We start from the raw sequence: 13,018 nt of genomic DNA on the forward strand, positions 1-13,018 counted from the left end.
AGAAACCCATTGCTTGTACTCAATGTATCTCCCTGCAGGTTACAGTTCAGAGCACAGTTTTTGTTTCTGGCTGATAATGGTGTCCTTCACATGATCTCAGCCCATGCAGATTTATTTTTTTTGCAAACCATAAGGATTGGCACAATTAACTGCTTCTCTCTCTGCACTCAAAACACTCACTGATACACACACTCTTGCACGTCTGTTATTGCTGCAGGTTTTGGAGAGCAGCCAGGCTATTATCTAAGCGAGCTGTTGTGTGTTGTGTTGTTTAGAGCTGTTGATTCTACTTGTCTGACTGGCTGCTTTCTCTTGTTCCCTGATTGGATGTCTTGGAGAACTGTTAAAGGGATAGTTCATTTGAAAATTGGGCCTTGTTTACTCACCCTCAAGTTGTTGCAAAGCCGTAAGTTTTTTTAAAAACACGACAGCAACATTTTTGAATAATCTTTATGCAGCTCTTTCCATTAAATAGTTCATAGTGCCCATATTTCAAGCTCCAGCAAAAACAATAATAAAAACCACCAAATTGTAGTCCATTTGTCTTGTGTGCTATATTCCAAGTCTTTGGAAGACATACAATAGCTTTGTTTGAGAAACTGACTGATATTGAAGTCATTATTCACTCTACCCCTCCACCAAAGCTTGCGTCTAGCCAGCATTGTTATCCAGAATTCAGAAATGGAAATTTTCAAAAATGAGAAAATGTCATTTTGGTGTCAATGGTGTTGACATGTCATTGTTGAATCGAAACACAGATGCAGGCTAGATGAAAGCTTAGGTGAAGGGGAAGATTTTTAGTGAATGCTACTATAAGCTATCATCAGGGTTGGGCAGATTACTTTAAGAAAGTATTCTGGGCTGAATACTAAATACTCTTCTTAAATGTGTTCAGTAAAGTATTCAGAATACATCAAATAAAAAGTTATGTATTCAGAATACTTCTAGAATACTGTAGAAAATTCAACAATCGGGAAGCGGGGTGGCAGTCCACGTAAATCAAGCTTTAATGGTTTTTCCCAGTCTAACAAGCAGTCTTTGCTTTTCAGCTTCACAGCAGTGTATTTACTCTTCAGCTCCACAACAAGGTATCTACTTCAGCTTTAGTCATAAGAGACAACATAAACTCGGCTTAAGGTTAACGGCTTTGCAGCGTTTAGCTTCACGATCTGGCAGGTCTGTGTGACTGGGACTCTCTCTCCCTCACTGGCGTTCTCGGCAGCCTTTCAAGCCTATCTCTGTCGTCACTGTAACGAGACACAGGTGTTATGTATCATTAATCACCAGGTGATGGCCCTTACCGCTTCCTCTCTCCCCAGTGACTGACACATGACCACGTCCCGCTCCACAAATACTTTTAGAATATATATTAATAAAGCCAAGGCACAATTGGAAGAATTACATGTGATATGCCATTATTATCTTATCTGGACTCCTAAACCTCCATTTTATCTAATCTACGTAAATCTGAATAGCTTGTTTCTTTAAATTAGATGTGGAATTGGACACTTTTTCTTAACCCATTATTTGATTGACTGACAAAGAATTATACATTTTGACACAAAATTAGATAAGAAATGCAAATAAACCGTATTTATTTTTAGATGATAACTGGATGCCATAAAGTGGTGAGGTCATGTGACAACAATATAGTATATTAATGACTAGGCTTGCTTGCATATTTCCATGTTTAGGCCGATTTATTAATTTATTTTTCTATCTCTTTTATTATTTAACACTTATTTTGGGTGCTTTTGATTCTTTTACTCATCCTTTGTTTTTATTTATTTTTTTTGTTTTTTTTTTGTGAATCACGTTGTATGAGATGTGTTTAAAAACTAAGAAATAATATTAATATGCCTGTATGTTACAATATGTGCCAGGTCAGATCTGCACAGAACTGATCAAACAGAATTTTGATTTGCACCACCATTTGAAAGTTAAGCCAATGTTAAGCTGGTGATGATAGTGACCTGAAACAGGATGTAAGGCTGTATCTCTGCAATGGGTTGGTCTATCGAAACAAAACTTGGTATGTTTCATTAGGGCCAGGATCTGAGGGTACATGCCACCTATAGGTCAAGAAATGTCAAAATTAGCTATTTATGCCTGTTACTTTTGAACCGTTTGTCCTAAAATCAGGTTGGTGTCTGGTGGATTCCTTAGGTCCTTAGGGTTTCAACAATAAACATTTTTTTACATTTGAATTTTAATAATAATTTATACACTACCGGTCAAAAGTTTTGAAACACTTGTTCTTTATAATTGTTTTTTCTTCACACTTTAGAATAATAGTAAAGTCATCAAAACTATGGAATAAAATAAATGGAACTATGGGAATTATGTTGTGACTAAACAAAATACAAAATAAATCAAAACTGTGTATATTTTAGCATCTTCATAGTCACCCTTTGCCTAGAATTTGCAGAAATGTACTCTTGACATTTTCTTAACTAACTTCTTGAGGTATCACCCTGGGAAGCTTTTTAAACAGTATTGAAGGAGTTCCCATCTATGTTAGGCACTTATTGGTTGCTTTTCTTTATTTTTTGGTCCAAGTCATCAATTTCAAAAACTTTTTATTTTTTTATTACATTTTAGTTTTATAATGAAATAAATTAATATGGTGGCACAATTATATTTTTGTCTACAAAACTAATTTCAAGCATACGCTTTCAGATCAAAAGATTTTTAAGATCATGAGAAACTTTTCAGTCGTGTTTCAAAACTTTTGACCGGTAGTGTATATCTTTTGAAAGGAAATAGGTATGCGTCCTTGACATTATGTCCTAAGTTTGGAAACAGCGCCACCTATAGTTCACCAAATAACTAATCGGTACTTTTGTGTGCTGACTCTAAAACTGGCATGTCTGGCATTTGCCAACTGTAACGGGCGATTAAAATGGGAAAGGAGGAGGCGGGAACCGGACAAACCATTAAAGTAATATTTAATGAAAACATAAACAAAAGACACAAACATTAACACACACACGGCAGCTGTGTGTGGCTCTCTCTTTCTCAAACTGCCGCATCCGGCTCATCTTTATCCCTCTCCACAGCTGATTAGCCCGATTGGGGGCCGGGCGTGCACAATCACAACCCGGCCCCACCCTCCTCCTCGTCACATTTCTCCCTCCTTTGCCTCAGGCCGGGGAACTCCCGGCATGACGTACATCCCCCCCGCCGTTTCCGAGGGGGGGCGTTGTCCTTCTGGCCGCACCTGCCGGCAGGCTTTCCCCATCTTTCTCGAGACCTGGGAGGGAGACAAGGGGAGGGAAAAGGGGAGAGGGAAAGAGTGAGGTGGAGCAACAGTGAGAGAAAGAAAGGAGAGAGAGAGAAAAATTGCTCGCCAGTTCCCAGACACGCCGTCGCCTGGTCCTCGACCACTTCTCCACCTTCTGGTGGATGACAGCTGCTCCTCCCGGGCGGACAGCAGCGAGTCCTCCGACCCCTGGTGGATGGAAAGCCCCTTTACGTTCTGGTGGCCGGTAGCGAGCCCCTCCACCCCTGGCAGCGGCTCCACCACTCCAGGCAGCCAGCAGCGAGCCTTTCCTCCCCTCGCGGACAGCAGCCATTCTTCTGACCCCTCCGCGTTCTGGCGGCCGGCAGCAAGCCCCTCTTCCTCTCGTGGACGGTGGCCATTCCTCTGCGTCCAGACGGCCGGTAGTGACTCTTCCGTCCCTCGGCGGACAGCCATGGCTGCTCCTTTGGGCAGACGGCAGTGCAAGGACTCCACGACAACGCATCCCTCCTCCTTCCTGGATTTCGGCACCAATGTAAAATGGGAAAAGAGGCGGGAACCAGATGAACCATTAAAGTGATATTTAATGAAAACTTAAACAAAAGAAACAAACATAAACACACACACACAGCAGCTGCATGTGGCTCTCTCTCTCTCGAACTGCCGTATCCGGCTCATCTTTATCCCTCTCCTCAGCTGATTAGCCTGATTGGGGCCGGGCGTGCGCACTCTCGGCCCAGCCCCACCCTCCTCCTCCTCCTCACACCAACATTGAGATGTGTCAACTGAGTGTCGCAGTGTGTACATTTCTGGACTACAACCTCAAAGGTTGGGTGTTCAAATCCCACAAATGATAGTTTTGAAAATTGTACTTCTGAGTCATCACTTTGGGTTTACTACAATGTAGGCTGTACTTCACCACAAAATGTCTGATTGAAGTTCAAAACTACTAAAAATTTTTCTCAGCAATCGTTTTGTATTCTCAACATGGTATCTCCCTCTTTTTGACTGCTAATGTTGTGGCCATGTAGTGCAGTGGATTGTGCGCTTGACTGGAGATCAGAAAGGTAAAGGTTGAAACCCTGCTTGGGGTGACTAATAGCACAGCTGGTTGAACAGGCTGAAAAAAAAGAGGGCTTGGTGATGTCAGCCAAAACAGACATTTTTTTTTTCTTTGGAATAACTTGCACTATCAAATTTGATGTCATGTTGGTTAAATAAGGATTGTTTCCAAACCATTCCTTCAAACACTCTTACTTTCTCTTTTTCTATAGGTGAGGGCCATGCGTCTGTCATTTGTAGGTGAAATGGGCTGGGAGCTTCACATCCCTAAAGAGTCCTGTTTGCCTGTGTACCACGCAGTCATGGCTGCAGGTGTCAAACATGGCATCTGTAATGCAGGCTACAGGGCTATTGACTCACTCAGTATTGAGAAAGGTATGTTTTAATGTCCTTGTTAAATGTTTCTCTAATTACTTGACATACCTGTGTATATCAGTGATAAATGCTTGATGAAAAGTTGCAATGCCTTGGGTGCATGACCCAATTTTGCTTGATGAGCATATTCATACATCATATTTGGCATCTCTGAATGTAAACTTGCTAAAGCAAGCATCACTTTACTTTTGATCATATTTACTTTATCTGAACCAGCAAATGTAATTTCCACCACAACCTAAATTGTGCTTGACATGAAAATGTCTTTGAAATAACATTTCAATTTTTTTTTAAATAAAATGCCAGACTCCTTTGTTTTGATATGGCTAATCCTAAATACACATTACATTTGAATTATATATTAAAATACACATGAAATATTTTCACTTTGCGTAATATTTTACGTAATTTGAAGCAAAATACAGCTTGTTTGGAAAAGACGCACAATACAAATATCCTGTAATACGTCACATTTACCCTGATTTTTCTTTGTTTTCTTCACACATAACATGCCATCAAGCATGTTCTTCACTGACACTGTTGTCGACTTCGTAAACAAGTACAATAACTTCGGAAAAACCTTTATAAGGGACAAAAGTTTTGTGGCTATCACAACTGTCATAATTTGTTTAAAAATCTTCACACAATAAATATTAAAATGGTTTATGGTTCACTCTTTGTTTATTATAGTTTTTTAGAAATATATATATATATATATATATATATATATATATATATATATATATATATATATATATATATATTATGATGGATATTCATATTGTATGCCTTAAATCTGGGATAGTTAAAACGATCAATTAAATCAATCAAATTATAAATCAGTTAGGTATATAAATATATCAATCAAATTATAATTATATAAATATAGAATACATTTTAAATCAAATAAATCAATATATCAAATCAAATTATAAATCAGTCAGTATGTCAATATATCAGTTAATTATGTAAATTAAATATTGATTTTTAAAATAAAATATAAATATAAAAGGAAGTCATGGTAAAAATTTCCAAGTTTAATTTGCACATAAAAAAAAAGAAAAACATTTCACCAAATAGAAAAAAAAGTTGAAATCTAATCATTTTATTTCAAATCAACCCTTGGGACATAAAAGTGCTGTAGTTGAAGAAACACCCATACACTGGATATCTAATGATGAACAGTCTTTGAGCCAACAAGACTGAAAGCTGAAAGCTTGAACCACAACAGTTATGCTGCACCAAGAGTATCTGAGCAATTTTGCATATACACATATATGTCTTAAAAGTTAAATGATCAAGATGTAAACAACTTCAAGGTGTCTGGAAAATGTTATTACTTTAAACCTGAAGTTTTGTATTAATTTTTACATTTTAGAGTCATCAAAACTGTATTCAAGTTTGTTTTTTGTTGTTGTTGATGTGTTTTTTTGTGTGTTTTTTTTTAACAAATGTACAGTATGCAACCATCATAAATTAATCTATTTTTATTCAAACCATTTTTAATAAAATAGCTGTCTCTCTTTCTTAGGTTACAGGCATTGGCATGCAGATCTGCGGCCTGATGACACTCCTCTAGAGGCGGGACTTGCTTTTACCTGTAAGATGAAGACCTCCATTCCCTTCCTGGGGCGGGAGGCATTGGAGTCCCAAAAAGCTGAGGGCCTGCGCAGACGAATTGTCTGTTTCACCATTGATGAGTGAGTGACAGCATGCCAAGGAGGATATCTCAACCACTGTAGTCATCACCATTATGAATTACACATAATGGAAGAGCACTACTTCTAAGTGCAATTTTCGTGCCAGCGCAAAGTGCAAGTGGGCATGGGTGGGAGTGTTTGCGCAATCTGTGGGTGTATGCGTGCAAACTGTGGGTTTATTGTATGTTTATGAAGTGGCGCAAAGCGTAATTTGCTATTTTCCTGAGAAATAGGTCATTGCACTAAGATGTTTCAAACCATGTCTGTTTTTAGCATAAAGGCTAAACTCAGTCTCTACATTCACAGTTTGAAGATTCCTCCAGTAGATGTTAATAAAGTTCATGTCCAAACTCTGAAAATATAGTGGATCATCAAATTGCGCACAAAAGAATGCAAGTCCATATTTTTGTTCTTATAAATAATTGCATACAGTCCATTTACATTACCAACTTCTTATGAATGTGCTGTCCTTGTATATATCATTGGTGCTTGACAGGGAATGGACTATGTAATAGGACACAGATGATGCAATAACCGGAGAAGAACCTCAGAATTCATTTGCACTTGACCCAGCCCATTAGCGCTTTCCTCATGCGGTTTGGCCAAACCAACCTGCGCCTAGACTTAGCGCATGCTTGCATGAAAACACCAAAACTTCATGGCCATGCCCATTATCCTTACATGTATGACTTATGACATAGTGCTGCACTTACCACTAGCTCTCTTAAAAGAGGGCCCTAAATGTGACTTTATGGGGTTAAAGTTCAAAGCACAACTGCAGGTTAATGTGTTGGCACAGCAGCGTTTCATAGCCTAAGGCCTGTGGGCTTGGGATTTGGCAAGTTTTTGTACTTTTATTTAAAGACTGACTTGAAAGTTAATAATTGTTAATACTAAACTAATGCTATAATAAGTCACCTTACGTTTAACTAATACGGTTTTTCAAGGTCCCTTGAATGTGTGTATGAGAAATCATCTCAGTTACGTATGTAACCTCGGTTCCCTGAGATGAAGGGAATGAGACATTGCGTCACTAAGCTGACGCTATGGGGGGAGTGTCTTTCTACATGACCTAGCTGAAACCTTTCTGCAGTAATGCCAGTATTGGCTATGGTGTTTAAGCCCCGCCCTTTTAGGCGCGAAGCTGACCAGTATAAAAGCGGGCATGCAAACACTATTCCTCAGAATTTTTGACTGAAGGACAAAGAGCACATCGCTCGCACCTCACTGGGACCCATCATTGAGGCACATGGTTTCTCTTACCACTGCTACGCTGATGACACGCAACTCTACTTGTCTTTCCAGCCCAACGACACCACAGTGACTGCTCAAATTTCTGCCTGCCTGGCAGACATCTCGGCCTGGATGAAGGAGCACCACATGCAACTCAACCCTGCCAAGACTGAACTCCTTGTCTTTCCAGCCAACCCTGCTGTTGAACACAGCATCACTGTGCAGCTGGGTGCAACTAGAGTAACGCCTTCCAAATCAGTCTGAAATCTAGGGGTAACCATCGACAACAGACTAAATTTCACAGACCACATCTCAAAGACCACAAGATCATGTAGATTTACACTCTACAATATCAGGAAGATCCTCTCTGAACATGCCACACAACTGCTTGTCCAGTCACTTGTCATAACTAGACTGGACTACTGTAACACTCTCATTGCAGGCCTCCCTGCATGTGCATTTAGACCCCTGCAAATGATCCAGAATGCAGCAGCATGTCTGATCTTTACTGAACCAAAGAGAGCACATGTTACACCACTCCTTGTCTCTCTCCACTGGCTGCCGGTTGATGCACGTATCAAATTCAAGGCTCTGATGCTGGCATACAGAACAGTCACTGGGTCTGTTCCAGCATACCTAAAATTATTTATGCAGAGCTACACGCCCACTAGAAGCCTGTGGTCGGCTAAGGAACGTCGCCTTGTTGTAACAACACAAAGAGGCACAAAACACTTTCCCGGACTTTCAGCTTCATCGTACCACATTGGTGGAACGACCTTCCCAACTCCATCTGTGAAGCTGACTCACTCTCTGTCTTCAAAAAACGATTAAAAACACATCTTTTCCATGAGCACTTAACCAGTCATTAAAAAAATAAAAAATAAAAATTCCTGTTGCACTTTTTGTTTTGAATACTATTATGATGCTAGTGAAACTTTGTAATACAGCACTTTTCATACCTCCTTAAGATGATTCGCTTATGTTTTCCTCTTTTGTAAGTCGCTTTGGATAAAAATGTCTGCCAAATGAATAAATGTATATGTAAACCTCAAAAACTGCAGAGTCTGTAGTGCGGCCAGCTTACGCAATGACTCGATCCCTTCATCTCAGGGAACCGAGGTTACATACGTAACCGAGATGTTCCCTTATGATTCAGTACACTTGACATTTGCGTCACTAAGCTGACGCTATGGGGAACGGATTCCCATCATGCCGCACTGTACTACATAACCTTCCCAGAGAGAAGCATGACACCAAAGTCCTGCGGGACGGCAGCCGACATGACTGTGCCGCAAGTGAATGACCCTCATGGTGAGTCAGGAGGAGAACACTCAGAATATATATATGAACAATTGTCATATAGTATGAATTAACCCCTTCACGAACCCAGTAGGGAAGGAAGTTTATTTGTAATGATAGTGCCTGTGACTTTTGGGAAATACAAGGTCTGAATGCAGGCAGTTATGTAAAAAGACAGGGAGACTGTACTTAAAAGAGGGGCATAAGTATATGTTTGGCCAATGAAATGGCAAGTGCTCTAGACAGATGACTTTCTATGAGAGAGACATTACATCTTGTTTGTTAAACCTTGCGAATGTGTTTTGAGAAGACCATCCTGCTGCAAAACATATGTCTTGTAAGAACACACCGTTCATCCATGCCCGTGAAGAGGCCACGCCCCTAGTTGAGTGTACTTTAACACCAATTGGGCAATTCACACCCTGCGACTCGTAAGCTAGGGCAATCACATCAACGATCCAGTGAGAAAGTCTTTGCTTGGAGATGGACATTCCTTTCGTGTGTCCTCCACAGCACACAAAGAGCTGATCAGTCAGTCTGAATTGGCGGGTGCGCTCAATGTATGCATGTTGCACTCGCAAAGGGCATAACAAATGCAAGGACTGTTCCTCATCCGAATTAAATGGATTAGGGAAAAAGGCTTGAAGGTGAACCACCTGCTCTGATGGATGTAGTTAGAACCTTAGGCACATAGCCTTTCCTGGGTTTGACAGTGGTTTTTGAAAGACCCGGACCAAACTCCAGACATGAATTGTCAACTGACAGTGCTTGCAAATCACCAACCCATTTTACTGAGGCCAAAGCCAGCAGTAATGCGGTCTTAAGAGAAAGCACACGCAATTCTACATAGTCCAGAGGCTTGAAGGGAGGCCCTGCGAGCACTTTTAGAACCAAAGTTATGTCCCAAGTCAGGACTGTAGCCGGGCAACGGGGATTTAGCCTACCCATCCCCTTAAGGAATTTTATGATTAAATCATGTTTGCCTATAGAGGTGCCGGCTTTACGTGCGTGATACACAGATATAGTCACCACATAAACTTTGAGCATTGATGGACTGAGCCCTGCATCCAATCACTCTTAAAGAAATGTACGAATTTCAGGTATGGGGCAGTTCACTGGGTCTTTGCCATGTGAAAAGCACCAATTAGTGAACACATTCCATTGCATTGGGTCAAGGCATCTCATGGACTGTGCTCTAGCCTGTAAAATGGGGTTCATAACCGACTGAGCCAATTCTGGCTTGTCTGCTGTGCTCCGTTCAAAGGCCACACGTGTAGGCTTCACAGCTCTGGCTGGGGATGCCAAATCGTGCCTTGTGTTTAAGAGAGAAGGTCTCTCTTCAGTGGTATTTCCCATGGAGGCCCGTCCAGTATTTCTACCATCTCCAGAAACCAAGACTGATTGGGCCATTTAGGCACAATTAACAGAACTGTTTCCATGTCCACTCGGACTTTGCTGATGACAGAATGAAGGAGCCGCACCAGGGGAAACGCATACTTGTATTTCTCCAGCCATACGTGGGCCAGTGCGTCCTGGTGACTTATATATGCCACTGCTGTTGTGTTGTCCGAACGAATCAGAATGTGGTGATTCACGATGTCAGAATGAAAATTTCTCAAAGCTAGAAAGACAGCCAATAGCTCTAGGCAGTTGACATGCCATGCCTGTTTCGCACCTGTCCAGGTGTCAAAAGTCGGGCATCCATCACACACCGCGCCCCAACCTGTGCATCTGTGGTCAGCACTTTCCTTCTGAAAATTTGACCCAGCATAACACCCTGTTGGTAGAAGGCCAGCGCTGTCCATGGTGCTAGAGCAGTCAGACAATGGTGAGTCACTGTGATTCGCATGCGACCGAGGCTCCAGGCGCAATGTGGAACATCGCTTGAGCCAGTACTGGAGAGGTCTCATGTGTAACAGACCTAACGGTATGACGGCAGATGCTGCCGCCATAAAACCCAGCATTCTCTGAAATGACTTAAGTGGTAATGTTTTCCCAGTTTGAACTGAGACAGACGCCAAAGAATGGTCTGTACACATTCGTTCATGAGGTGCGCACGCATGCTCACGGAGTCGCGACGAACTCCTAAAAAGGAGATTTACTGGCTGGGGAAAAGTGTTCTTTTCACCAAGTTGACATTAGACCAGATTTTCCTCTGTGTTCGCGTAGTGCCTCTGATTGGCTAGTAAAAACCAATCGCCTTGGTAATTCTAAACACGCACACCGTTCATTTTCAATGGGGCGAGCGCCACATTGATACATTTCATGAACATGCAGGGAGCCAGAGACTGAAATGAAGGACTTTAAATTGATACGCAGTTCCCTCGAAAGTGAATCTTAAAAAGTCACCTGTAACGCGGTGCAATTGGTACATGAAGTACGCGTCCTTCAGATCTATTGATACAAACCAGTCCTGAGGACAGATGAGCAATAAGATCTGTTTCCGAGTTAACATTTTGAATGAGCGTGTCGCGAGCATGCTATTCAAGCGTCTCAGAACTTGAATGGGCCGAATTCTGCCGTCCTTCTCCAGAACGAGGAAATAACCGTAAATTCCGCTGTGTGTCACAGTCTGGGGTAGTCTCTATCATGTTTTTCGCGAGGAGACTGTGAATCTCTGCGCGCAACACTGGCACATCCTGTGGTCGGACCACAGATTGTAAAGTACCGGTGAAGCGAGCTGGCCGGCATACAAACTGAATCGTATGACCATGCTCGATCGTTTTAAACATCCAGTCTGACACGCTCATGAGGCCTTGCCACACATTTGCTTAGCGGGACAGCAGGCTTATTAATTAATCTGAAACAACCTTGATCACGTTCTTTGCAAGAAGATCTTGTATTTCGGCACGTAATTCCGGCACGTCTTTGGACAGAACCGTGGACCGTTCTGCAAATTGGATCGTATAACCATGTTCGATCGTTTTTAGCACCCAGTCAGAAATGCCCGTAAGGGCTCGCCATGCTTCCGCATAACGGGACGGAGGGCAATTTGGTTTGGTCATTGTATGATATAATGCGCCGCTCATCATTGGGATGCGGTTGTGCATAATGTGTGGGCTTTGAAGTGGGAAAGCTATTTATTGAAAAAGTGTGAGCGTCTCGTGCATGTGTAACTAGCATTGTACTCTTTTTTTTTTTTGCATTCTTTATTGCATGTGATTGAATGTGAGACACAGAAACAACATATTGAACAACATTTTGAACAACAATATTCCTTTCCCGACAAACAGCAGTGGGGAAGAGGGAACAGCATTGTGTGTCAGGAGTGCGTTTGGGCCACGGTGGCTCCGTGGTAACATTTGGCAGCGCTGAGGCAGCAGGTGTGGGGTTTTTAGCCGGGCGCTGGCCCTAGACAGAGCAGGTTGTGCCGGTTGTGATGAATACTGCTCTGTTTTGGCTTAAAATGTCTCATAGCCTGTGAGTGTTGCCGAGTCGTGACGTAGGGCTCCGCATATCTATCCACAGAGTCGGTGAAAAAGGCCAGCTGGAGACAACAGAGCATCAAATAGAGCGGCTCCTTTCCGCGTCATGCATTTCTGTGAGGGTCAGCCAGATGTGACGATCCAAAACCACCAGGTTGCTCACTGACTTGCCAATGGCCTGTGCAGTGATTTTCGTGGCTCACAGCACTATGTCCATAGCAGTGCGGGGCTCTTTGAACATCTCTGGATTGTAGACTTGCTCGTTTATTGCTTGAGGAGCTTAGCTTGGAAAACGTGGAGCACCACCATCGCGTGGAGTGCTGAACCAGCTTGGCCCACCGCTGAGTCTGCTTTTCCAGCCAGTGTGGACATCAGTCGACATGGCTAGGATGATTGGGGCATGATTTCCACGCCCTGCTACTCGCCGGGCAGAGATGTGCTGCGACTGCCTCTTCCACAGGGGGTAGTTAGGCATAACCTTTGTCTTCCCCGTGGACCATTTTAGTGAGGAGAGTAGAATCGCTGTGTGAGCGAGCTAAATGGGGCACGCGCCAGGATTTTGTCAGTTCATTATGAACTTCAGGGAAGAACGGGTCGGATATGCGGAACGCGGTTGCTTGATGGCGTCCGGACTGCAAGAACCATTCATCAAGGCTAGATTTTTCAGGTTCCTCTGTAGGAGA

The 13,018-nt window shown here is 42.3% G+C and overlaps 1 protein-coding gene across 1 annotated transcript in view; it reads left to right on the forward strand.

Annotated features, from left to right (window-relative positions):
* Nucleotides 1-13,018, forward strand: part of sardh (sarcosine dehydrogenase) — a 108,674-nt gene that overhangs the window by 78,266 nt on the left and 17,390 nt on the right. Inside the window, exons 18-19 of the mRNA XM_051684515.1 lie at nucleotides 4,516-4,678; nucleotides 6,210-6,378. Coding sequence (XP_051540475.1) covers nucleotides 4,516-4,678; nucleotides 6,210-6,378 — 332 coding nt within the window. The remainder of the gene's footprint in view (nucleotides 1-4,515; nucleotides 4,679-6,209; nucleotides 6,379-13,018) is intronic.

Source organism: Myxocyprinus asiaticus, chromosome 42, assembly GCF_019703515.2.
Source record: "Myxocyprinus asiaticus isolate MX2 ecotype Aquarium Trade chromosome 42, UBuf_Myxa_2, whole genome shotgun sequence".
Lineage (NCBI taxonomy): Eukaryota > Metazoa > Chordata > Actinopteri > Cypriniformes > Catostomidae > Myxocyprinus > Myxocyprinus asiaticus.